The sequence below is a fragment of the Tachysurus fulvidraco genome, chromosome 2 (genome assembly GCF_022655615.1).
Source record: "Tachysurus fulvidraco isolate hzauxx_2018 chromosome 2, HZAU_PFXX_2.0, whole genome shotgun sequence".
In the NCBI taxonomy this organism is placed as follows: Eukaryota; Metazoa; Chordata; class Actinopteri; order Siluriformes; family Bagridae; genus Tachysurus; species Tachysurus fulvidraco.
This window is the reverse complement of record NC_062519.1, coordinates 18,749,569-18,775,406: the sequence shown is the minus strand read 5'-3', so window position 1 is coordinate 18,775,406 and position 25,838 is coordinate 18,749,569. Positions and strand designations below refer to the sequence as shown.

Sequence of the window (25,838 nt, the reverse complement as noted above, 5' to 3'; positions counted from 1 at the left end):
TTTCTTTATATAATATATATTATTTATATATGTATAATATACACCCTCATGGATTCCAATGGGGAAACGCTTATATATATAAAATTAAAGATCGACCTGCAGCTTTGTCAGAAAGTGTTGAAGGTTTTGTTGTAGTTTTTAACAAACTGATTTGTTTACATTTTGTTCAGAAAAAGAACGTGACAGGACTTTCTCTGGCGCGAGACCCTCAAAGCGCGGGAAAAATCACTGGGCGCCATTTTAAGTCCCCTGACTAGAAGAAGAGGGAGAAGAGATGCATTTAAGATGAACTTATTGTGATGAATTTAGGATGTTTATTTTAAAAAGGGTTTGCTGCCAGTTAAACTAGTTATCTTAGTGACTGTACACGTTGAGACCTTTCACTTCAGACCACAGTGTAATTGTTATTTGTAGTAGCTGGCGAATGGAGTTGATTTGTGGTGAAAACGAGCACTTTGTGTTGGCCGCTGAAGGCAGTTCTGATCTCAGGTCGGTTCGTGCTGGTTGTGACCCGGTTCTGACCCGAGACAGTCGGGTTTGGAGAAATATGACGAGTTTAGAAAGAAGCCACACGATTTCACGCTCTTATTTCGGCACCTTACAGAGTGACGTAAAGCCGAATATGAGGAGAATTTTAACTGTTTGGATGTTGCAGGTAAGATAAACTATTATTCAATACGATAATAATAAAAATGAAACCTAAAAAACTCCGAGTCCAGCAAGACTTTACTGTGAATGTGCTGTTTATAGACATAAAGCACTGATAACTAGTGACGTTTCGATCGCGAGGGATTCGATTCTTCGAGTCGGCTCTTTCAGGTGAACGACCTGGATAGCAGTGCTTTTCCTTCTGCTGTACTCCATGTTCTGTACAATCTCCCTTTGGGTTAATCCGAATTCTAACACGTCAGTAGTGTAAACTGTGAGCCGCGTGTGAAGCTCTACATGACGGCGAAGAGATTTAACTAAATGACTGAACATGGCATCATGCACAGGTAATGTGACAGTTTGTGCAGTTGAGATCTAAAGTTCCTCAGGTGTGCAGAAAAAAGAAGGTGTGCTAATACTTAGCCCTGTGACTCACAGAGACAGAGCTGTTTTGCATTTGCTTTAGGTCTGTGAGGAGCAGAGGTGTGAGGAGGAGGTGTTCCCATTGGCCGTGCAGTACCTGGACAGGTACATGGCTCATCACCTCGTGGACACATCTAGTCTGCAGCTGCTCGGCACCGTCTGCATGTTCATAGCCTCCAAACTCAGAGAGACGGTTCCCCTGAACGCCACAAAGCTGTGTATATACACCGAAAACACCATCTCTGTTACACAGCTACTGGTAATTATAATAAAGAGCTGATTACAGAACAATGACAGATCAAAAGTAGGTGTCTTAACATGGCTTTGTGTTTCGGCTTCTTTTTATGTGCACAACTATCACAGTGATATGGATAAAAAGGCTGGCTATTTCTAGTTTTAATCATTTTATAGTTATTGTTTTATGTTACCCTGTGTGTGTGTGTGTGTGTGTGTGTGTGTGTGTGTGTGTGTGTGTGTGTGTGTGTGTGTGTAGAAGTGGGAGATGATAGTTGTCTCTAGGTTGGACTGGGATTTGGCCTCAGTTTTGCCCTCAGACTTCTTGGAGCCACTACTGCATGGCCTTCCTATAATTCCTCGTGACCTCTCAGCCCTGCGCAGGCACACACACTCATACATTGCTCTAGCTGCTACAGGTAAACACACACACACACACACACACACACACACACACACACACACACACACACACACACACACACACACACACACACACACAGAGGTACAATTTTGTAGAATTACTTCCAATCAGTTGCTGTGTAACATGGCAATGGTTCTGGAAAGAGTCTGATGTGTGTGTGTGTGTGTGTGTGTGTGTGTGTGTGTGTGTTACTTCCACCTGCCCTTCCTCATCCAGTAACTCAAGTAGCCCGTGGCAACCCCAGACATATTACGGGATATTGCAAGCCATTCTTTTAGGCTCAGCACTTCCTGGCAGAGGGTGATAGTATTTGAATGGAAAGGGACACACCTGTCTGAGAGACAACCGTGTGTGTGTGTGTGTGTGTGTGTGTGTGTGTGTGTGTGTGTGTGTGTGTGTGTGTGTGTGTGTGTGTGTGTGTGTGTGTGTGTGTGTGTTCCTCCCAAGCCTGAGGCATAGACAGAGGGTCAGTGGAGTCACAATGGAGGGGTGTGTGTGTTTTTATTGTGCGCTTTGTTGCAGAGCTTATATTAATAAACACAAATGCACATACACAAATAGGATTACTAGTTCTGTACGTCACTTCTGAATACTATAGTGGATTTAGTAACAATTTAGAAGTAGGTCCTGGTCAAAGCAGCTTGACTTATAACAAATAAAAGTTAGTGAGACTGTGACATCAGCAGTCTTAGTGTAAAAGGAATATGTTAATCAGACATGAAATAATTTTAGCTTAAATGTAATCACAGTTTTCATGCTTTTTACTTGGTTATGCACCACATGTTTGCACTAAAGTTAAATTACCTGACAAAGGTCATGTAGCTAAAAGTAATGGACACGTATACCTTTCAGTTTAGAATAGATGGGGAAAAATCTATGATATACACCATAGCTCCAATCCGAGAGAAGCTGGGATCCAGCATTACCCTGACAAGAGAAAGCTGTTGTGTTCTTGCTGCTGTCAATGCAGCATATTATTAATCATTTATTCTGTTCAGTACCATGTGCTATATGACGCATACACACAGAGCTTATGTCTTTGTCAGTGTATCTTTCTTACAAACTCAAACTGTGTATGATTTTGTTTTACACTCTACTACAGCAGTAATCGTATACGTCGTTGTGTGTCTGTTGTAGAATTCACATTTTCAACATATAAGCCCTCCATTATCGCCTGTAGCTGTGTGGCTGCTGCAATTCAGCGCCTGAACCTACTGGATGACGCACTGTCCTGTGCCACACTCCTGCAGCTCATGGCTAACGTCTTAGACACTGACCTGGTGAGAGAAACGTACATTTGACTGCTGTGTGGTCCCACATAAACAGTTCAAATCCATCAAAATGACCAAGACTCCATTTGGAATTTTTATTAACATGTGATGTGGATAAAAGGAATCTGATCCTGAACTGTTTCACATGTATTTATCTTCTGTGTTTGCATTTCACCCTTGTCTGTGTTCACTCATATAACACGTAAACATGTTGGGTGGAGTGGCCCAGCGTAGCTGTCTGTCAACGCTAAAGGAGCTTTTCATGTGTCGTAGGTGCAGCTCTCTTTGGGGTCATTTCACACGTCATCAATGGGTGGCAGACTTTACATTCAAATGCACAATGATGTCTGTGTGTCCTCTCTCTCTCTCTCTCTCTCTCTCTGTCTATACAGTGAAGACAAGTTTCTTTGTTGGACCAGGTACATATGAATTTTTTTTTCTTCCTGTCACCATCAAGGTGTTTCTCTGTAACTGTTACACCGCCTTGGAGGAGACTCTGAAGCTCACTCTGCCCCCCAACACACCCCTGTGCACGTCCGCCTCACCTGTTCTTGAGGTCAGCCACACACCTGTCTGAACTCATTAGCTGCTGTTCATTAGAATGACTATATTAATTAACAGTATATCCTAGTCAAGAGCATCAATAGGCACATGTGTTAATATGCACTACATCAGTTACATTGAATAATAAATGGTAGTTTTTGTTTGATGTTACCTATTCATATGTTCAGTTAAAATGAATAACAGCTCGTTTTTTAAATAATAAATATTGAATAATTTTTAATGATGTTGTACAAACTGAATCTAAGATGCTTAATTTATAAAAATATACTTTGAAAGTCAGTCATTTGGAATTTCACATGTAAACAGTAGATCCATTAAATGATCTGTTTTTTCCCTTTCATTTTCCTTCTCAAAACATTCACGCTGTAGCACAGTTACTAAACTAAACTAAAATGCTGCTTTTCAGTTTGATGGTTTTATGCTTTTAGTTGACTAAACTGCAGCTCTGTATATAATGTGTGTGTGTGTTAAACTGAATGTGGGCTCATACCCTTCACATTTTGTATGTTTTTGCACATGGTTGGAATTTCCCCTTTCACCTTTGCACACTGGACCAATGCTGCTTTCAAAATGTTGATGTAAAAGTGATTACTACTTAAATAATACACCACGTTGTTCTGTGATATATTTCAAGGTTTTTTGTTTAACTTCACATGACACAAATAATTACATTGCTCTCTTTCCTCAAAGCTGTGTTTTATTTTACTGTAACAGTTTAAGATATAATTAATTTAATCAGATGATTTAGCGGAATTAAACGGAGTGCTGCAAGCTTCAGTCTTCTCTCCAGTGGACATCAGGTAAGTAAATCTCTCACTATATTGTAGAACAGATTATTGGTACATTACAACATAGAAGTAGATCATCGTCTTTAGTATTTAGACTCTTATACGAGCTTAAAAATAAATCACAAAGCTTGTGTCTAAAATGAAAAAACGAAAGGCTTTAGTTGTTTGTGCTCGCGAGTTTTTATTGACACTCAGATCCAGTATCGGTTTCAGTGCATCTTACAAAAGATCAGGCCAGCAGTGTTTAAGGCCGTGACCCTACAATGGTACAGGATTTGTTTAATACACGTACAGATTGTCTGCGTCGGCAGAAGATGGTCTAAAAGACGCATCACATGTTTGCACTGTTGGCCATTTTCCAGTTAAACAGAACTGCATGAGTGTGAAACAGAATAAACACGAGACCAATATGGCATTCTGAATTGTCATGGAAATAAAATTACTATTAAAAAACTAAAATACAATCTCATAAACTCATTTTTACTTCGAGGCCTCATTGAGTGAGTACCTCTTACACAAACACTTTTACTACAGTTTATTTACAGCTACTAATCCATATCATGAGGTTCATTAAAAAGACAATAAATAACTGTCTGATCTGGTGTTCCAGAGGGAGTCTGATCACCATCCGTCTTAAAAGCTTAATCATTAACAAGGTTAATAAACTTTGTTGTATTTTACAATGTCATGAATGTCTTATCACTAACGGACTCTGAGCTGCAGACGATAAACCAAAAGGTCTGTAGTCTGATTGTTACCTATGTCTTCTTTAAAATGTCTATTTTCTTTGGTTCTTTTGCTTCATGCTTATGTCTCACAAATCACGGCCCCAGTCTAGAGCGGCTCCAGCCACAGAGTCAAAAATGTATTTAAAGAAATGTTTAGAAGGAGAATCGCCTCTCAAAGAGCATCAACTTAGCACATTTTGCCTTTCTTTACTGACAAACACTGCTCCCTTAAACTGTTCTAGTTTAGTTTGCTCCACTTCCACCACTTATCATTTCCTGTGTTAAGTCTGCTGTCTCCACATCCATTTCTTCTCCACTGAGAATCAGAGCATGTCCTCAAACGGATCGTCAAGAAACACAGCTAATGTGGGTTCCGTTACAGGCAGACTTGTAGAGTTCAGTCACGTTTTCACGGTCTGTGATGGAGAAGGTGCTTTCTCCCATCTTGCCTGTATCCCATAATTCTTCCCTGCTGTCCTTCAGGTCGAGTAGATTGTCGGCTGAAACGCTGCCACGCATGGAGCCACCCGCTGCTAGACGATCCACCTTCATTGCGGGTTCACAGCGGTCAGGCAGGTCTAATCGATCAAAGGATTCTGATGAAAGGATGCTGTCCTCACTGATGGCCATGCTGGGACGAGATCGGACACCCCCTGGTGGAAGGGATGCTGCTAGCTGGTCCAGCGAGCCGAACTCTTGCAAAACACCAGAGGAAAATTTTCCGTTACTCTTAAGGATTCCTTTAAATCGTGGTGGCATCGTAGTGCACAGCTCAATGTGGGGTGTTTGAGTGGAATCACTGCTTTCAGTTGATGAGGAGTAATAACCCGATTCCCTCTCTACAGGCTTCTTCAGGATTCCCTTGCGAGGGGGTGGGCCTGAGGGTGGAGGTGGAGTTTGGATCACAGGCAGTGATACGATTACATTTGTTATTTTTTCTTCCACTGGTGGAATCTGAGGCTCACCACACTGCTTCTGTTTTAAGCTGCCACGTTTTTTCAGGATGCCTTTAAATGGCTTCGGCACAGTGTTCTCTTGTATCTGAGTGACGTTATTTTCTTTGCGTGACCTGCGAATCGATCGTTGACGAGCGATCGGTGCGTCTCCTGCGACTCCTCCTCCTGGACGCAGAAGGCAGCGCATTTTCGAGCCGCTGTGCAGCAGAGGCCGAGAGGTTCTTCGAAGCCAGTCGGTGATTCGTGCAGAGTTGCTTGTTTGTGACGACATGGAAATAGTTGTTGTTGTTGTTGTTCCCACCGTTGTTTCATTTTCAGTAAGGAGAGGACGCTGATAGCCCCAATTAACCCACCAATGGCCTGCAATCTCCTCTAAAGTGGCCCTGCGGTCAGGGTTTACCATCAGCATCCAGCGGATCAAACCACATGCATCTGAACAGAGGGGGGGAGGAGACTGTAAATTCTTTACCAAAACTATTTAAATTATGCCAAAAAAAATACAACTTCATGAACATCATGATCTTACTTTAATATTCTACCCACACAGTAAAACTGGATTACTATATAATACACTACCAATGATATATTATAAAGCCAGTACAGGGTATGTCTGTACGGGCCATCTTGCTCCGATATATCCCCATTGGCTTCAGGCTTTTTACTGTTTTACTAGATTTTGCTTTAATTTGTAGAAATCCTAAGCTATGTCTTTTCTATTTTACTTCTTTTTTGTGCCATGTGTAATCAGCTTCTGATATAACGTGCGCTTCCTAGGAGTTAACGGACAGGAGTTTGTACCTGATCGCTTGGTGGGTTTGCGGTAGTCTCCCCTGCTGATTTGTTGCACCAGCGTTTTGTAGTCTTGGCCGTCAAACGGCATGGCTTCATGCACCAAAGCATACAGGAGGACGCCCAGAGACCAACTGTCCACCTCTGGTCCTTTATACGGTCGTCCGTTAACGATCTCTGGAGAGGCGTACAGCGGGCTGCCACAGTACGTCTGCAGATATTCATCTCTCCGGTACAAGTTCGACAGACCGAAATCAGCAATCTGTAATTACAACCACTTTATTAACAACACCTCCTTTTATAGGCTCTGGCTTCATTTGACAGTGACTTCAGTCAGATTTTTGTTTGAAACCCAAAGTTAAGAAACTGGTGAGTGATAAACAAACATCACGTGCAAGGCGTACTGAAAAGTGTTGGTGTCTGATGAAACCCAATCCTATAGGAGACACCAAAATGCTGACCAGTGAAAGCAGACTACAGATAAACAGTCTTTTTCCATCAGAGGGGAGTTAAGGTCAAAAACTGCAGTCAGGTGATAAAGTAAATGTGTGTGTGCGTGCGTGCACAAGCACAGATGCAGAGCATCTCACTGTATATACACAAAGGGTGTGAGCTTTATTGGTATAGTCTCTCACACACACACATACACACACGCACACGCTCGCGCGCACACATGCTGAGCGCCTCACCTTCACGTCTCCATTTGCATCCAGCAGGATGTTCTCCAGTTTCAGGTCTCGGTGCACGATGCCGTTCTGTAAGAGGATAAGAGTGTGTGTTAAAATAGTGTTAGTTAGAATGTGTGTTAAAATCTTATTGCTACTAAAACAAAATAACTAGAGCCACAAAAAATGCTATAGAAATAAATTATGTTTTGTCGTGTGTGTTTAGTACATTGCAGGTCTTTTACTGTACATTGGGCTATTCACAAATCTTTTCCTTTGTTCCGATCCGTCTCTCACCTTCTAACATTTCCCTTTGTTTTGTTTTTTAATAACACCATGAGCTTTTTCCACAAGGCATAATCACAGTCATGGATTTAATAAGAAGTCTATATTGTGCTTTTGATCCATTTGTTGTAGTTGTGCCATATTTATTTATCTGCTTCCATCCAGCTGAGGTTTGGGTTTCTGTAGATCTTTTACTTACATGCTCTAGGAATAACCTGTCTGTTATTTGTGTGTTTCTATGTATTTATGTGTGATTGCAGAAAACTGACTGGTTCTGTCTGCTTATCTTGTTTTACCAATCTCTAAATAAGGTCATAAAAAAAACCTCCTCAGTGTGTGGAATGTGAACTATGCTGCCCTGTTGTCTTTCTCGGCAGGAGGGAATACCTTCAACTCAGATTCCCAGAAACCACAGGTCATTACAGAGAGAACTGAAAAGCAGGAAAAATCCCAAGAGACAGGATTCCTCTAGATTACATCTTGTACTATTTATATATGTTTAATATAACCAGAATCACTTGGGTTAACGGACTAACCCTAACGTCATTAAACATTACATTTATAGGAAAGAAATCCATTCATTTATTTTTCATACTAATTTAATGATAATTTTAAATGAACTGCAGTTTTACAATTTGCATTAATCACACACTAAGTGGAGCTTCACACTGTGTGCTCTTATGTAACACACACACAGTTCCTGGCATTGGCTTCGGTTGCTTCATTGATTCTGTTTAGTGTCTGTGTGGTTATGTAAGGTAGAGGTGTGTGTGTGTGTGTGTGTTTTGGTGAACAGTCTGACAATCCAGTATGGGTGTGGGCTGCATGTTTTATAAAAACCTCCAGTACTCAGTTGTGCGTGTTTGATCTCCATAATTGGAAGTGGTTTTTGTTTACTTTTGTTTAGCATGGTTTCGGTGGTAAAGCCAGTCTAATGCTATACAGCCACAAGGACGGGACAATAACTAAACTGTGTATGGTGTGTGAATGAGTCCAGGATGTGATGTGGTGCAGTAGTTTTACCTGGTGGCAGTAGTGCACAGCTGAGACGATCTGTCTGAAGGTGTGTCGGGCCTCACACTCAGAGATGTGCCTCTCACAGATGTAGTCGAATAAGTCTCCTTTACTGGCGTACTCCATCACAATCACAATCTTATCCTTATTTTCGAACACTACACACACACACACACACAGTTTTAATGCTGAAACTTTAGATTTTTGCAGAATGGACCTGATGCTAAAAATAAATGTTACACACACTCTTACGTAGTCAATTACACAAAGGCCATAAAGCTTGTTTACAGCAATTGGGTCATTACTGAACAAAAGACTTTTACAATGCATTCTCCTGACATCAGCTTTCTTATTAAACTCCTGATGATATAAAGAACACTGAACAATGTTTAACATCTCACTTTACATCCTGGCTTTAGGTGCTACAGTCACACAGTGTTGTTAGTTGTCAGTGTTCTCAGACTTACCCTCATATATGGTGATGATGTAGGGGTGATTGAGGGACGACATGATCTCAATCTCTCTCCTGATGTGAATAAGGTCCTGTTCATCTTTAATGTTTTCTTTCCTAATAGATTTGATGGCCACCTGCAGCACACACACACACCTCGAGTGGGTTAGCGGGCTTTAAACAACTAAGACCCATTACATTTGACACATCTGTACAGTTAAATCCTGAGCTGCTGTGGTGTGTAAACATTTATAGCAATGATTCTTCATTAAATACAGAGCAGAAAATAATCACCATTCTCTTCACACACTAATAATAATCAGAATCACAAACACTTAATAAAACTGTTAAACACCTTATAAAATAATAAATTCAGTCCATAATCCTTCCTGAAGAAAAAAAAAATCAGCACCCTTAATAAATTCCACACTTTTCCCAACTCTAACATGCTGTCGCTCACTCACAGGTCACTACTCAGACGTGTGGGTGTGTGTGTGTGTCCCGACATCTGCTCCTTGCCATGTCTTTTCTGCCCTGGAGGTCCCTCATGACACATTCAGGCCCATGCAATTGTAAGCATTTGCGCGCGCGCACACACACACACACACACACACACACACACACACACAGTTTGTTTGCTGTAGAATGTTGGTGTTGAATGCAGTGGGTGGTGTTTAATGGCTGGTTATGGTATGGATGTGGTGGTTCTGATGGTGTTTACGCACATTCCTGTGTGATGTTTATGTAAAGCATTTCATTTCTGTTCAGTGCCACTGTTTACTTCTTTCTGTCCATATTTACCCAGAATGCAGCAGTGAGGAGTAGAATGCGTCAGGAAGCGAGTGGGTGAGTGATTATGTGGAAATCTGGAGTGGTTTAAGACGAGACTCTGCAGGTTTTTATCTGCTGGTGGATTTCTCCAGTGTCTCCTGACAGGAAATAACGGAGTACAGTTTGGAGGAGTTAAATTTAGCTGTGTTCAGCAGGTCGCTGTGGGACACACGCCTGGCATTTCCTCCTCAGGAGAGTAAACTCTTCTGTTTTTTACTCCTTGTGTATTTTTAGAGAAGCCGGCTGCAGGTATGTGGAGGAAAATTACTGTGGTCACGAGATCACTCGCTCTCACAGACCTGCTCAGTGGGGGAAAATTTCAGGGAAACTATTCACGTCTTAACATGTCCTTAATTAAACACATTCCAACAACAGCAGAGTCTCTGAGTGAGACACACCATCTGTCTCTCTACCTTTCCAGTCATACTCTCTCTGTCTTATTTTAACCCTGTTCTGTCCATTTTTCTCTGTCTGTCCTCTTTTTCCTGGCAATGCACTTGCTACCTGTATCTCTCTCATAAATCAGCAGTGAGAGAGAGAGAGAGAGAGAGAGAGAGAGAGAGAGAGAACCAAAGAGGGGGGGAGAGAGGGGGAGCAGGAAGGAGGAAGTGATCTTTGTGGAAAAGCCCCAAATGATATCAGGGATTTAATTTCTCCTTCTAGTCTCTAATCAGAGTTACAGTTTTCTGCCCCAGTTCTGGTCGTAATGCCCCGTTATCACTTTCTGAATCTGTCCCACAGTGAAACCTGAATACAGAGTCTTTACAGCACAGAGTAGTAGAAGGAAGTTAACTTTCACTTCCTGGTTATGTTTTTCCCCTATAGTGAAACCGTTTGGATGTCAATCAGCTGGGATATAAGTAAGGATTAGGGATAGGGTAAAGTATCACACAGGGAAGTGGAATTAAGAAATCACAAGAATTTCTTTCACCTCTATAACCAGTCTGATGTGGACTTTTCAGGACATGCGTTCTGCTGCCTTCTGGTTTTACCCTATATTACTTCACTGAAGAAAGAATGTTGGGTGATAAATGTGCTGATATGTTGGTGTTACTCCTTTTAGTCCTCTTCATCACAGCTTCATCAGACAGTACCCCAGATCTCCTTCAGGAAGGTGTGTATCTGATGGAGTGATGGTGCACTGTGTATTACCCACAATCTACTTCACACCCTGCCTGTTCTAATGCTGTACATGTGTACAAGTACAGTTGTATGTGTGGAATATTGTGATGTCTGGCAGCTGAACTAACTCTGTGATTACATGATGACATGTCTAGGTCATGTTTCTGGAATTAATGTGGAATTTCAGCCTCGCTTCTTTATGTCCACCGGTTGCTCACCAGCCGAGGGTCTGAAGCTGAACCGTGTTAACTAGAGATAGGAATTTAAGACAAACGGTCAACATAATGCTAACGCTGTAATCCTCCCAGGTGTGATAAAGGTGAAGCTTTAGAAAAGACACACTTATCTACACACACACTGTTACACAGTCAAAGCATTGATCACGCTTAACCAGCTAATGTGTGTGTGCACGTGTGTGTGTGTGTGACAATCAGCTGGTCCAGTGTGATCAATGCTTTGAGTTCTAAATGCACTGAAAAAAGTTTAGCATTTACACTTCAGTAAATCTTGCTCTAAAGGTTTGTATTGTTAAACCCACGTAATGTCTTCACTTGGTATATTAATAAAGTCGTGTGCTACGGGTGCCAATACTTACTGAAATGTTAGATACAGTTTACCAACCTCCAGACTACAAACAATTAGAAAGGCTTTCTGTAGATTCCTACACTGAAGTCACATCTCCTGTGAACTTAAACATCTAAATGAACAAGTCCACTTTCTCTCTCTCTCTCTCTCTCACACACACACACACACACACACACACACACACACACACACACACACAAGCTAAACATAACATGAACAGTCATCTCTCCCTCTCTGATCAGTAAAACCTGTTCTGTGTTTTGTTTGTGAACACGGAGCATAATAAGCACCAGTTTACTGTTTTTCTTCCGTGTGACTCATTCCATCTTTCGCTCATGAACACAATGAGATTCTGCCTGTGTGCGTCTGTGCTTGTGTGTGTATCTGTGTGCGCATTTACAAACAAAAGACATGGGAATAAAAGGCAACTACAATGATAAATTGTCTCTCACACACAGTGAAAGTTTGTACATGTTTAGTTTGTGCCTTTTACACGTGAATGTGGTTATATTGCAAGTCTACAGGCCCAGACATAAAGTAATAAACTCTGTTGTACCATCAGTGAGCCATGTTCTGTACCTACAGTGTGTGTGTTGTGAAGGTGTGTGTGTGTTCACGTTACATTAGAGTTTTGCAGGTGAATGCAATGAAACACTTAGTTTAATTCTGTAGAGTTAAAGCCAGTAAAGTGATTACAGTGGTTTATGGATATGTGTATGTGTGTGTGTGTGTGTGTGTGTGTGTGTGTGTTCCTTAGATCAGTCAGGTCAGAGCTGGAGTGTTTACAGCACATTCTTGTCTATAGATAAAATAAAACAGGTTGATGTTATTGAAGTCTCACCAGTTTTCCCGTCCTGTCCACAGCTTTTTTCACTTTGCCGTATGTTCCCTTGCCCAGAGTCTCCAGGAAGTCGTACCTGTGCTTCAGGTTGTGTTTGTGATGATGCCGCTTGACCGCGTGCCGTTTTCCCGGTAAGGGCCACTTCCGGTCAGCATGATGCCCCTCCGACACCACAGACCGAGTCTTCTCCATGCTCACGTGACTAGTCCAGCATCTAAAGAATAAAACTGTTCACACGCGCTACCGCGCCCGTCTTCTACACACGCACTCACTCACAGGTAACAGCTCACACACCAGCCTCTTATTCACACGTGGGCGGGGTGTGTGTGTGGGGAGGCGTGTGTGGGGCGGGGCTCGGCAGCTGGGGGTGGTCTTTCAACAAATATACAAACTTCAAACAAATTATACACATTCAAAATGAAGAGGAAGATGAAGAGTGCTTGTTAATATACTATTTAATCATATAGATAAATGTCATTAAGACTCGCTAAATATATCTAATATTTTAACTCTATATTTTGTAAATATAGTAAATATTATCTATAAAATCAATAATAAATAAAATCTTATATAATAAAAAAAATTCAACTTCAACAAGTTTACACTCGCGAACAATCTGTGAATGTGACTGATGTCAGAAGTGAAAACACACTAAATAAATGACAATGAAATTAATCATACAAAATCCCCAAAGTGCATTCCTAAAATACACAAACAGGCATCTGTGGGCGTAGACGAGGTTTATACACATACACACACACATACAAATTAAATTTGTGTATGTGTACAAATCAAATTTGTATGTGTATGTATGTCTGTTTGTGTGTATATGTATGTGTGTGAGAGTGTGAGAATGTATGTGTGTGTATATGTGTGTGAGAGAGAATGTGTGTATTTATATGTGAGTGTGTGTGTGTGTGTATGTGTATGTATTTGTGTGTTTGTGTGTGTTTGTGTGTGTGTGTGTGTGTGTGTGTGTGTATACGTATGTGTGTGTAGTTGCAGCACATCACCGCCAGGTGATGACACAACACTAAAAGTGTAGCCACATCCTGCGCTGTTGAGTAACTAAAGAAAGTCAGTTTGTGCAAACATGGAATCTTCAGCCAGTGGGATTGGAATCACAAAATATTGCACATATTTAAAACTTAATTGATATGTTAATTGATCACATTTTCACTTCAGAACATGAACACAAAGACAGAGTGTCTAAAAGGGAGCTAAGTGAGAAAAACGCCACGTTTAGTCGTGTACAGGGCGGGACGCTTGTTGTGACTACATATCCCAGAATGCACCGCAGCAGGGCGAACCTTCATAAACACCCTTATTGTGGCGGCGCGGGTCTCCGGCTGCACACACACAGTGTAACACAGTGCGCTGATCGCTTCAGCAGACTTTAATACGGAATAAACCTCGGGATAAACAAACTGCAGCTGCTGCGACGAGACAAAGTGTGTGAACGTGCAGCTCCGGAAGTGTGGTGTTTATTCGCCCACAGCGCAGTGAGGAACCCGAGCGGTGTAACGTGGAGCAGGTCGTTTATTAAGGGTTAAAAGTCCCGGCTTGGCTTCGGGAATACAGACTGATATCTGTACATTAATGTCTGACTGATGGGTCGCTGGTGTCCCGGTTAGCCTACAGGCTACTAACGTGTTGTCTGTGGCACGTCAGCTAGCATCCGGCTAAGTAAAGTTAGCAGCAGACGCGAGTTAGCAGTGTTTATATTAGTGTTTATTGGTGTATCTGTGTTTGTATATAGCGGTATGTTGGTGTAAGTCGCACTGGTAAAGAAGTGATGTGGTTAGTTATCTGAGCTGAATCTGGGGCAGATCTGAGGAGGCTCACACTTGTGTTAGGACACTAATGTAGGAGTTCTTGTTGATCTACAGGCCACTAAACAGCTCGGGGAGTCCAGTGAATGTAAAGTGAGTGGAAACGCTGCGATGGAGCTGAAGATGAAATAAGACTTTTATTTCATACGTAACGAAAAAGCAACACAAAGACAATCGGGCGGTTTTTCTCCTCAGTGCAGATGTGAGGAGAAGAGCTGAAGGTTCTCAGGTCTGTCAGTCCACAGCCGAGGTTTGGAGGAAGAGGAGGACATCTTCACCACCTTCATCATCTGTGTGTGTGTGTGTGTGTGTGTCTGTGAGATGATGGAGGGAGGAAATGTGCAGAAGATGAGTCCTTTACACCGAGAGCTCACTCGCACCTTCAGCAGCTACAACAAAAGCTCAGCGCTGCTGAAGAAGAACCTAAAGGAGACGAACAGCTTCTTCAGGGAGATGAGACAGAACTACAGTAACGTGTGCACATCTGGAGACCTCGAGCAGGGTGAGACACATGAGTTCTGCCTTCTGGGGTATCTGTACGGTTAGTGCTCAGTCACACAGGGGTAGTTCTCAGAGTGGGGCAGCACTTTGACCAGGTGTGTTGTGAGCAGCAGATTTGTTGACTTTCAGTATTACAGTAAATCAGACTTTTTTTTTTCTTCAAGATGTCTGATTTTCTGTGTTTTAAACGTTCCACTCATTTCTGACCCTTTTACGGGTCTGTTTTTGTGTGTTTACTGAGAGAAATGCAGTGATTTGAGGTGACAGGATGGTTTATGCAGTGAAGATAAACTGGTGGCTCTGCACCTCTGTGTATAGACACTGAACATGAGTGTGTTTACAGTAAAACAATGCTGGACAATTTAATTCAGCATGAACACAATCATCTTTATTATTAATATTCATATTATTATTATTATTGTGGTTGTGACTGAGTGTAAATATAACCAAAGTCTGAGTGTGTGTTGGGTTAAAGCCCAGTTACAGCAGAAGATTATTCTGGTTTATTCATTGAGTCGAGCTGCTTTCACTCACCACTCAATAAAACCTTGTTCTGTTCACTAAGCGCCTTATTCACCGCCTTGCTCCTGTTACTGCTGAGAAAGGCAGATGGATCAAACACCACTCAGACTTACATTAAACACCACTCAGACACAGACAGAGATCAGACAATGAACTGTGTCAACAAACTGGTTTTATTTCAGCTCCTTTTTCATGTAGGGAGTTCACTTTACCGCACTGTAACCATGAAATCCTTCTCATGATCCTTGTTCTCACCTGTTTGTGTGTATTCCACTGTAATGACAGAAATAATTCAAATTCCTGGGAGGAGCTTCTATCACACTTCTCCAGAGGAATTGAGTTCTAAAAGGAGAATTACACAACAAGCGTCTGATTGTTCTCTCACTGAGACTGAGACGGTTTTAATCAGCTCTCACCCATGTCCAGCTTCCTCTGAGAGAATAAACACAGCCCCGAGTTTGTACCACAACAACCCTGATCTCACACACACACAGAGGAATGAGTGAGTGCACACTTGCAAGTGTAGAGTTGTGTGCATATGAAGAGGTGTGTGTGTGTGTGTTGTCAGCTCTGTATAGAATGTTTAAATATTTTAATGTTCACAATGTTCTCTTTTGTTATGGCACTCATCTAAAACCGAAAGCTATTTAAAGTGTGTGTGTGTGTGTGTGTGTGGTTTTTTATGATCCCTTTCCTCAGACTGCAGTGGAGCAGGATTAACACACACACACAGCTTGGGTGGTAGACTCTCTCTTTGTGTGTGTGTGTGTGTGTGTGTGTGTGTGTGTGTGTGTGTGTGTGTGTGTGTGTGTGTGTGTGTATGTAAAGCAGCTCAATGCTGCATTTTTGTATAACCTCACAGTGACTTAGCAAAGATTAAAACTGTGTTAATAACCACCATGAATACCGTGTTTGTGTGTGTGTGTGTCTGTCTGTCTGTCTGTCTGTGTGTTTGGGTCATAAGATGATGGCCTGAGGGTGCACACACACTCTCACGCACACAAAAGACATGGTTATCTATTTGTCCACTTTCATGTGTATCTTTGGTCTGAGTGGAGTGTGTGTGTGTGTGTGTGTGTGTGTGTGTGTGTGTGTGTGAGAGAGAGAGAGAGAGAGAGAGAGAGAGAGAAAGATTAAATGATGCACATCATGATTAAACACACATCACATGTGACTTTTATTAGACTGGCGTTTGTACATCAGCGACACCTAGAGGTCTTTAACTCAGCTCACAGGTACAAGTGCTGTCTTTAATCTCAGTCCAGTGAGGAGGGTGTGGTGTAGTTAAATTTGATCTGTGATGTAATAAATATTTGCCCCACCCCTCAGGTCAACTGGGCTGTGTTTCCATCCCCCATCCTGATGAGGAGTTTCTCCACGGCGTGGTGGGTAGCGCCCCCTGCATCTTGGTCCTCGGACAAGACTGCCCCGCCCGCTACCAGCTCCTCAACTGCCTTCTGGGAGAGAAGCTCCTCCCCCTTGGCTCAGAACTGGGTGGGACCTGTGGACCGGGGGGGAGGGCCTGTAAAAGGAGGAAGTTGTGTTTCACTCATGGGCGTCAGACACGACTCAGCCTGGCTCTCCCAGGGCAGTACGAGCTGGTGCACCAGTTGGCAGCTAACTGTAGCCGCTGGGACACCGTTCCCCTGCAGGACCTGGAGTTCCAGGACGAGTGTGAGGATCCGGCGCACCGATTGGCCGAGCTCGAGATCACGCTGCATCACTCGCTGCTACAGGTTTGTGAGCAGGGAATCATGGGAAAGCCTTGTGCAGAAGAAAGAATGAGGGAAGAGAATGTTAACATATGTCCTAACACCTCCAACATTCTGTTACCACTGCTGGGCCCTTCAGTAAGGCCCTGACCTTCTGCTCAGTTGTATAAGTGAGTAAACACTTCTCTGTTACACCACTCAGGAGCCGTGAAATATCTGCTTTGACCAATCAGTGGCCTCGACTGTTTGTAGCTCCGCCCACACAACTCTGTTCTTTTTCTTGGTACGCTGTAAAGAACCAAATTCAGGTTACACACTGTAGTGAAAATAATTGCAATATATTGATCATCAACAATGAAAAAAGGGGTCCATTTAAAAACAAAACAGAAACACACACAGAGAAACACACACACACAGAATCTGGTCTGTATACTAAGAGATGAGCATCACCAGGTCATCATGGGCAGAGCTTCAGTTACATGTGATCAGTCACTTAACAACCCTGACCCATTTAACCTAACACTGCCCCCTGCAGGCTGGTTTATTATTTTACTGAACACCACAGGGCTGCTGAGTGCTGATTGGTGTTCAGCTGGTGATGAATTCTCTCTAACATCATCTCTGACAGTAGAGCAGCTGTACATCAGTAGAGCTTACAGCCTTATAATAATGTGATCGCTCTAATGCGTTATTGTTTCTATAGCAACAGCTGGTTCAGGGGTCTTTATTGTTGATGTTTTCTGTGATTTACACCATGGCATTTGACAGAAGTTCTCACCCAGAGTGTGTTTATACAACTCCGCATTGGAAGGTTAAGGGCCCTGCTCAGTGGCCCAGCAGCAGCTCAGTGGAGCTAGGATTCAAACTCACAACCTTCCCATCAGTAGCCCATCACTTTAACCACTGAGGTACCACATCCCTGTGATTGGTGACCAATGTGTGTAAGGAGTCTCCAGCGTCAGCACTAGAATGTCAGTCTACATGTTATCTTCTTAACTAGAGGACAGAAAAGAGAGAGAAGCTACAGGGGGAAACTCATCTCACTGAAGTACAGAGTAGTACCTCTCTCTCTCTCTCTCTTGCCCTCCCTCTCTCTCTCTCTCTCTCTCTCTTTCTCGCTCTCTCTCTCTTTCTCGCTCTCTCTCTCTCTCTGTCCCTCCCCCTCTCTCTCGCTCTCTCCCTCTCTCTGTCCCCCCCCCTCTCTCTGTGTCTCTCTCTCATTCACTCTCTCCCTCTCTCTCTCTCTCTCTCTCTCTCACTCACTCTCTCTCTCTGTGTCTCACTCTCTCTCTCACTCTCTCTCTCTGTGTCTCACTCTCTCACTCTCTCTCTCTCTGTGTCTCACTCTCTCTCTCACTCTCTCTCTCTCTGTGTCTCACTCTCTCTCTCACTCTCTCTCTCTGTGTCTCTCTCGCTCTCTCTCGCTCTCTCTCTCTCTCTTTCTCTCCCCCCCTTTGCCCCCTCCACTCTGGTGGGTTTCACATGACTCCTGTACTGACCCTTCCTGTCACACTGATGATGATGATGTGTGTGATGAAGGCATTTTAACCTCAGGCTATTTGTCTCTCATAAATATTACTGAGTTCTTGACCTCAGGACGTTGATGAAAAACAGTGATGACGTAAATCTGACTGTTCATTTAAACCTCCCTCTGTTCATTTACAGACTTTATTTTAGTGTGTTAATGTGTTTGTGTAGTTTTGTGTAGTTTAGTGTACTATGATTTGTTCAGTAGTTATGTAGGTGATTTGGTCTATAAGGTGCTGAGTTGTGGGTTTAGTAGTTTATTTTGTGTTAAGGTGATTCAGTTTGTGGTGTGGTGTTGTGGTGTTGGTGTAGTGGTGTGGTGTGGTGGTTGTGGTGTGGTGCTGTGGTGTGGGTTGTTGTGGTGTGTGGTGGTGGTGTTTATTTGGACTAGTTTATGTGATGTAGTTTATTCAGCTCTTATTATTTCTGGTAGTTTAACAGTTGGAGCTGAACCTGGTTTTGTGTCTGTAGATTCTCCAAAATCTGACTACAGTTTAATTAACCTGTGTGTGTGTGTGTTTCTTGGCAGTGTAGTATTGTATGTTCTTGTTCCTCAGGATTTGTCACTACACAGTTACATTCACACCAGGAGGAGAAATAAAGCAGCACTGAAGTGTTAATGAACTTCTGTGGCTCCTAAAGCTGAACACACAAAGACAGGGGACAGAGGCATGAAGGGACACACACTCTCACACACTCACACACTCTCACACACACACACACACTCACACACACACACACACACGCTCTCACACACACACACACACACACTCGCTCTCTCTCTCTCTCTCACACACAAGCACACATGTGGACACACACTCTCGCTCTCACACATACGCGCACACACACTCTCACACACATGTACACACACACCCTCGCTGCCTCACACACACTCACTTCCACTCTCACTGTGAAAGAGAGAGAGTGTGTGTGTGTGTGTGTGTGTGTGTGTGTGTGTGTGTGTGTGTGTGTGTGTTTTCAGACATGTCCTCGTGTGGAGCTGGATTTGGTGGAGATGGCACTGACTGACACCCCCCATCTCTCTCTCTCTCTCTCTCTCTCTCTCTCTCTCTCTCTCTCTCTCTCTCTCTCTCTCTCTCTCTCTCTCTCTCTCTCTCTCTCAGTGTGTTGTGTGATTAATGTTGCAGTAGAATCTTTAACCCCATGCTGTGATCTCTGCTCTTGAGATCTCATGAGAACTTTGCCATGCTGCATGTTTGTATTTCTCAAACAGCTCTAAGCCCACATTCCCATGCTGCCCTCAGATAACTGCTAGCACAATTACAGGCTCAGGTTAACGTTTATATGCGTGAACACACACACACACAAGTAAATACTGTGTCTCTTTTTTTATTGCTTTTGTGTGTAGTGACACTGATGTGTTCAGGACAGTGATGTGTGATGGAGTAAGACTGAACAGAGCGCTGGTCATGTGATACTGAACACTGGGTACATGTTGGTGTATATTATGGTACCTTAGTGGTTAAAGTGTTGGACTAGGGCATCTGTCAAGTGTGTGTGTGTGTCTGTGTCTGTGTCTGTCCTCAGGTACTGTTGGTGAGATCATTGAATCAGATCATTAATAATTTCCTATAAACACAGTAGCAGGTTTGTTGTACTGATATCAGTATTTTTCTTGGTATCGATGTGTATTTTTATTTAGAAATGAGGAAGGTGCTGTGTCTGATCTCTCGCTGCGTTGTCTGATCTCTCGCTGCGTTGTCTGATCTCTCGCTGCGTTGTCTGATCTCTCGCTGCGTTGTCTGATCTCTCGCTGTGTTGTCTTCAGCTCTCATGCTGTTGTTTCACTTTAACATCTGGAGCAAAGGCGTTTACATCTGTATGATGTCAGAGATGTTGAACATGCAGCTCGTGTAGACGAGGTGTAACTGGTCCTGATTCACACTGAGCACCTTCACAAACATCTCACTGACCCTTACAACACAGGACACACAACACACGTGTGGAGAAATAGATGTTTCTGGGACACAAACAGTAGTCCTGACTTTATAAGTTCAGCTGCTGTGAATGTGTAAGCTGATGTATTGAACTAACTGTCTGTCTGTCTGTGTCTCAGGAGACGAGGATCATGGTGGTGCCGTGTGAAGGCGTGCAGCCCTTTAAAGAGGCCCTTGAGGACTGCATGCATAACACAATTCCCATAATTCTCTACGCTCTGAGTCAGGACTCCGTTACCCCGGAGCAGGCAGCTGAACTCCTGAAAGTCCGAGACCTGCTTCCGTTTCCCATCTGCTTCATCCGGGTCCCGGGTGTTTCTGGCATTGCTGCCTCTCAGGTGCAATCGGGCGCACTCCAGAAGCAGCTCTTAACCCTGGGCCTCCTACCAGAAGGACCGGGAAACTGTTCCTGCGGCGCTCCGTCCCAAACGCAGCATGGCTTCTCTGGGAAACCTCACAGCGTACTCGGAGAGAGTTTGGACCGCTTCCATCGACTCCTCATCCACTTCTCCAGGCAGATGTTCACCAGTCAGCTGGTGGAGGCGGCAAACCGTCTAAACGAGCTTCACTGCAGCTGCCTCAACCTCTTCATCAACCAGGTTGGAACGAGAACAGACCCTACAGCAGAACCCTGACCAATGTGGAATAATCTCCGTCTGCTCAACACTTGTACTGATGTTAATGCTGGTTTATTTTATAGTTTGTTTGTTAATGTTCCGTCAGGCATTTGACATGCAGAGGGATCTTCAGATAACGCCCCGGAGGCTGGAGTACACGCGGGAGAAGGAGGCAGAGCTCTTCACCTCCCTCATGGCCATCGCCAACCGCAAACAGGAGGAGATGAAGGAGATGATTGTGGACACACTGAGCACCATGAAGGAGCAGCTTCTGGAGGATGCGGCCAACCTCGAGTTTACAGGTAAAGGGTGGGGTTTGGAAGGGGGTCTTGGTTGTCAGAAGATTATTGATGACTGAGATCATTTTCCCCACATGATATCCTCTCTCTCCCTCTCTCTCTCTCTCTCTCCCTCTCTCTCTCACAGATATCATTGTGAGCTCTAACGGAGACGCAGTGAGCAGTAAGGACATAAAGTCATGTATTCATCAGATCCAGGAGCTGATTGTTGTGCGTCTGAATCAGGCTGTTGCTAATAAACTCACCAGCTCTGTGGATTACTTGCGTGAGAGTTTTGTAGGAACGCTGGAACGCTGCCTGAACAGCCTGGAGAAATCCAACATGGACTCCCATAATATCACCTCCAACCACCTCAAACAGGTACCAATGAGTGTGTCAGTAATGAGGTGGAAATAAATGTGGGGAGATGGGGTAGTGGGGAGACCGGGGAGTGGGAAGACAGGAGATGGTTTTGTTTGTTTTATCAGTAGCTGAAATAATTGTTTTATAGAGAGGTGACACTGACAGACAGACGTGATTATCTTGAGGTGATCATCTGGTGATTGATGAAGTGTATTCAGTTTGAGTAAGCCACACATTCATAAAAAAATAACCCAATAACAAACACCTGTGTGTGTGTGTGTGTGTGTGTGTGTGTGGTGTGTTAGATTCTGAATGCTGCCTATCACGTGGAGGTGACGTTTCACTCTGGGTCATCTGTTACACGTCTCTTCTGGGAGCAGATCAAACGGGTACAGTGTGTTTCACCACCTGTCTTTTTGTCCCTCTGTCTGTCTTTTTTGTCTTACCACCTGTCTGTCTGTCTGTCTGTTTGTCTGTGTCTCTGGCCCCGGTGTAGATAATCCAGAGGTTGTCGTGGGTGAACCCTCCCTCCATCACAGCGGAGTGGAAGAGGAAAGTGGCTCAAGACGCCATCGAGAGTCTGAGTGCCGCCAAACTGGCCAAAAGCATTTGCTCCCAGTTCCGCACCCGGCTCAACAGCTCTCACGATGCCTTCGCTGCCTCGCTTAGACAGGTCACACACACACACACACAGTTACTCTTATCTTGCAGTATAAGACCCAGGAGGTCCTGCATTTTCGAAGTTTGGAATTGAAATTATTCAAGAAAACAAGATGCTAACAAAAGTTCAAATGATTGTGTGTGTGTGTGTGTGTGTGTGTGTGTGTGTGTGTGTGTGTGTGTGTGTGTGTGTGTGTAAAGTTAGAGGAGGGTCATACAGACCGTCTGGGTCGGACCGAGGATCTGTGGGTGCGTGTCAGGAAAGAACATGCCCCCCGTCTCGCACGCCTCTCGCTGGAGAGCCGCTCACTCATTGATACACTACTGTACGGTGAGAAAACACACACACATGCACACACACACACACAGAAGTGATGGTTTTGTCCAGCCTTGATACAGCCTGTTCTACAAGTGTGTGTGTGTGTGTGTGTGTGTAGGGAAGCCGAAGCTGGGGCGCGAGTTGGGCAGGGGGCAGTATGGAGTGGTGTATTTGTGTGACAACTGGGGGGGCAATAACCCCTGTGCCCTGAAGTCAGTGGTACCTCCTGATGACAAACACTGGAATGACCTAGCACTTGAGTTCCACTACACAAGGTATTACACACACACATACATACACACACATACATACACACACACACACATATATATATGCGCACACACACACACACACACACACATATGCACACACACGCATACAAACACACTCACACATACATACACACACACACACTTGCACACACATACACACATGCACACACATACACACACATGCACACATGCGCACACACACATATGCACACACACACAAACGCGCGCATACACACACACACACAAATATGCGCACGCACACGCATATGCACACATACACGCATATGCACACACACACACACACAACAGAAGCAGTGATGACAGTAAAATATTTATTCTCTCAGGTCTTTACCTAAGCACGAGCGGATGGTGGATCTTCATGGGTCTGTGATTGATCACACGTATGGTGGAGGTTCGAGCATCGCAGTGCTGCTCATAATGGAGAGACTTCACAGAGACCTGTACACAGGCCTCAAGGTACACACACACACACACAGACCATGTTACTGTTACACATTTTAGTAAATATAGTGTAACATGTTCTGGATAAAGGTCTGTAGTGAAGGACAGTTTCAGAAACAGAAGCAGTTCCTTGTTATTGTACCTTGTTTCTCAGATTGTTACAAAAACAACTAAATCCTGAAAATGTTGAGAGTGAAATGTGAAACGCTGAAATGTTTTACTCCAGCTTTAAAGAGTAAAATGACCTGTTATTAAGTTAAAGCTTCATGTATATTATGTTTAATGTGTGTGTTTGTGTGCGTCTGTGCGTGCGTGCGTGTGTCTGTGTGTGTGTGTGTGTGTGCATATGTGTGTGTGTGTGTGTGCATATGTGTGTGTGTGTGTGTGCATATGTGTGTGTGTCTGTGTGCGCTTGCAGGCTGGACTTTCTCTGAAGGAGCGTCTGCAGATTGCACTGGATGTGGTTGAGGGGATTCGCTTCCTGCACAGTCAGGGGCTCGTACACCGAGACATTAAACTGAAAAATGTGCTGGTGAGATACATACATATACACACACACACACACACACACACACTCACGGACACACACATACACATACACACGAGTGTAATGTTTAATGTCTGAAAGTGTGTGTGTGTAATCTGCTCCTTGCTCTGTGTTTGTATGTGTGTGTGTGTGTGTGTGTGTGTGTGTGTGTGTGTGTGTGTGTGTGTAGCTGGACAAACAGAACAGAGCCAAAATCACAGACCTCGGGTTCTGCAAACCTGAAGCCATGATGTCAGGCAGCATCGTAGGAACACCAATACACATGGCACCAGAACTGTTCACAGGTTTTATACACACACACACACACACACACACACACACACACACACACACACACACACACACACACACACACACACTTGAACATTTAAACAACACCAGCTGTATGTTCCCTAAAATTGTGTGTGTAGGAAAGTATGATCACTCGGTGGACGTCTACGCTTTTGGGATCTTGTTCTGGTATTTGTGCAGCGGATCTGTGAAACTACCTGAAGCTTTTGAGAAATGTTCCAGTAAAGACCAACTGTGGACCAACGTCAAGAAAGGTCTTCTCTCTCTCTCTCTCTCACACACACACACACACACACACACACACACACACACACACACACACACACACACAGGAACATTTTCCTAAATAAAAAAATGACCAGGTATAAAATATTTGTCTGATCTGTTTGATTGTGTTCACTTTGTCTGCTTTTGTGTCAAAAACCTGTGTGAAAATCTGATGATGTTTTGGGTCACATTTATTCAGAAATATAAAAATATCTTAAGGGTTCATAAAATCAGAGTTCTACTGTGTGTTAACTAGGAGGTCAGTAGACCTGATATATGATGGAAGATGGTGTGAATGTTGTGGGATAAATTGTGTTCTCTTCAGATGATGATGATGATGATGTTTCAGGTTCTCGTCCAGAGCGTTTGTCTAGATTTGATGAAGAGTGTTGGCAGCTGATGGAGGCATGTTGGAATGGAGACCCGTCTCAGAGACCGCTGCTGGGAATCGTACAGCCGAGTCTGCAAAGCATCATGGGACGTCTGTGTGACGGTGCTGACCAGGGACACGCCAGCCTGGAAGACTCCACCTAAAACACACACCTTAAAATACACATGCATACAGTTAAAATAAAACGCGCGCACACACACACACACACACACACACACACACACACACACACACACACACACACACACACACACACACACACACACACACACACAGTGTGACACATTCCCGGGAGAAACACATTCAACTGACGTTGATGTAAAAAGACAGAAGTGGTATATAAATTGTTTTTGTATTTTTGGGAGGTCTTGAGTTGAGTGTGTGTACACACAACCACACAAAACTGTCTTCTGTTAGGAAGCCAACACACTATTTATGATCAGACGATCTGAGCAACACAGTCTTAAAATGTTTTTCTTTGTGTTTAATGTATATTTATATAAAGTCATATTACACAATGTTCTTTTCATCATGCATGCTAATTCTGCTTTGTTGTAGGATTGTAACTAGAATTTTTAAGAGTTGTGTGATCATATTGCCATATTATTATAGAACAAGGAAAAAAGACTTTAATTTTAGCTGGTGTTTAAACTTGCTATCTGAACACGACTTTTTTAATAAAAAAGGTTTTGTCAAGCTC

The 25,838-nt window shown here is 43.4% G+C and overlaps 3 protein-coding genes across 4 annotated transcripts; 2 read left to right on the top strand and 1 right to left on the bottom strand.

The window, feature by feature from the left end:
- Positions 1-216: 216 nt before the first annotated feature.
- On the top strand, positions 217-11,783 carry ccnd3 (cyclin D3). Its single transcript, XM_047806459.1, has 6 exons — positions 217-655; positions 1,115-1,330; positions 1,565-1,724; positions 2,867-3,009; positions 3,458-3,556; positions 8,153-11,783. The coding sequence occupies exons 1-6, from the start codon at positions 425-427 to the stop codon at positions 8,276-8,278; spliced, it is 975 nt and encodes a 324-aa protein (XP_047662415.1). The 5' UTR covers positions 217-424; the 3' UTR covers positions 8,279-11,783.
- On the bottom strand, positions 4,514-12,907 carry nuak2 (NUAK family, SNF1-like kinase, 2). The gene is made up of 6 exons (XM_027156036.2): positions 12,620-12,907; positions 9,257-9,377; positions 8,799-8,947; positions 7,515-7,580; positions 6,835-7,087; positions 4,514-6,468 (listed from the first exon to the last, which is right to left on the bottom strand). The coding sequence occupies exons 1-6, from the start codon at positions 12,809-12,811 to the stop codon at positions 5,429-5,431; spliced, it is 1,821 nt and encodes a 606-aa protein (XP_027011837.1). The 5' UTR covers positions 12,812-12,907; the 3' UTR covers positions 4,514-5,428.
- Positions 12,908-13,905: 998 nt separating this feature from the next.
- dstyk (dual serine/threonine and tyrosine protein kinase) lies at positions 13,906-25,838 on the top strand. 2 transcript variants are annotated; one of them, XM_047806415.1, is made up of 15 exons: positions 13,906-14,544; positions 14,647-14,953; positions 16,804-17,210; positions 20,791-21,270; positions 21,395-21,590; positions 21,715-21,947; positions 22,235-22,318; positions 22,426-22,602; positions 22,791-22,920; positions 23,027-23,183; positions 23,525-23,657; positions 24,061-24,174; positions 24,359-24,473; positions 24,600-24,734; positions 25,097-25,838. In XM_047806415.1, the coding sequence occupies exons 2-15, from the start codon at positions 14,773-14,775 to the stop codon at positions 25,279-25,281; spliced, it is 2,727 nt and encodes a 908-aa protein (XP_047662371.1). In that variant the 5' UTR covers positions 13,906-14,544; positions 14,647-14,772; the 3' UTR covers positions 25,282-25,838. The 2 variants fall into 2 exon arrangements, with proteins under 2 accessions (XP_047662371.1, XP_027011833.1); XM_027156032.2 differs by having other exon boundaries at positions 13,906-14,953.

Coding starts and splice junctions, on each gene's coding strand:
- nuak2 (XM_027156036.2), bottom strand. CDS start 12,811: ATGGAGAAGACTCGGTCTGTGGTGTCGGAGGGGCATCATGCTGACCGG. Junction 9,378..12,619: donor TGGACAGGACGGGAAAACTG/GTGAGACTTCAA, acceptor TGTGTGCTGCAG/GTGGCCATCAAATCTATTAG. Junction 8,948..9,256: donor CATCATCACCATATATGAGG/GTAAGTCTGAGA, acceptor GTGTGTGTGTAG/TGTTCGAAAATAAGGATAAG.
- ccnd3 (XM_047806459.1), top strand. CDS start 425: ATGGAGTTGATTTGTGGTGAAAACGAGCACTTTGTGTTGGCCGCTGAA. Junction 1,331..1,564: donor TCTCTGTTACACAGCTACTG/GTAATTATAATA, acceptor GTGTGTGTGTAG/AAGTGGGAGATGATAGTTGT. Junction 3,010..3,457: donor ACGTCTTAGACACTGACCTG/GTGAGAGAAACG, acceptor GTCACCATCAAG/GTGTTTCTCTGTAACTGTTA.
- dstyk (XM_047806415.1), top strand. CDS start 14,773: ATGATGGAGGGAGGAAATGTGCAGAAGATGAGTCCTTTACACCGAGAG. Junction 17,211..20,790: donor TGCATCACTCGCTGCTACAG/GTTTGTGAGCAG, acceptor TCTGTGTCTCAG/GAGACGAGGATCATGGTGGT. Junction 21,948..22,234: donor CCTCCAACCACCTCAAACAG/GTACCAATGAGT, acceptor GTGGTGTGTTAG/ATTCTGAATGCTGCCTATCA.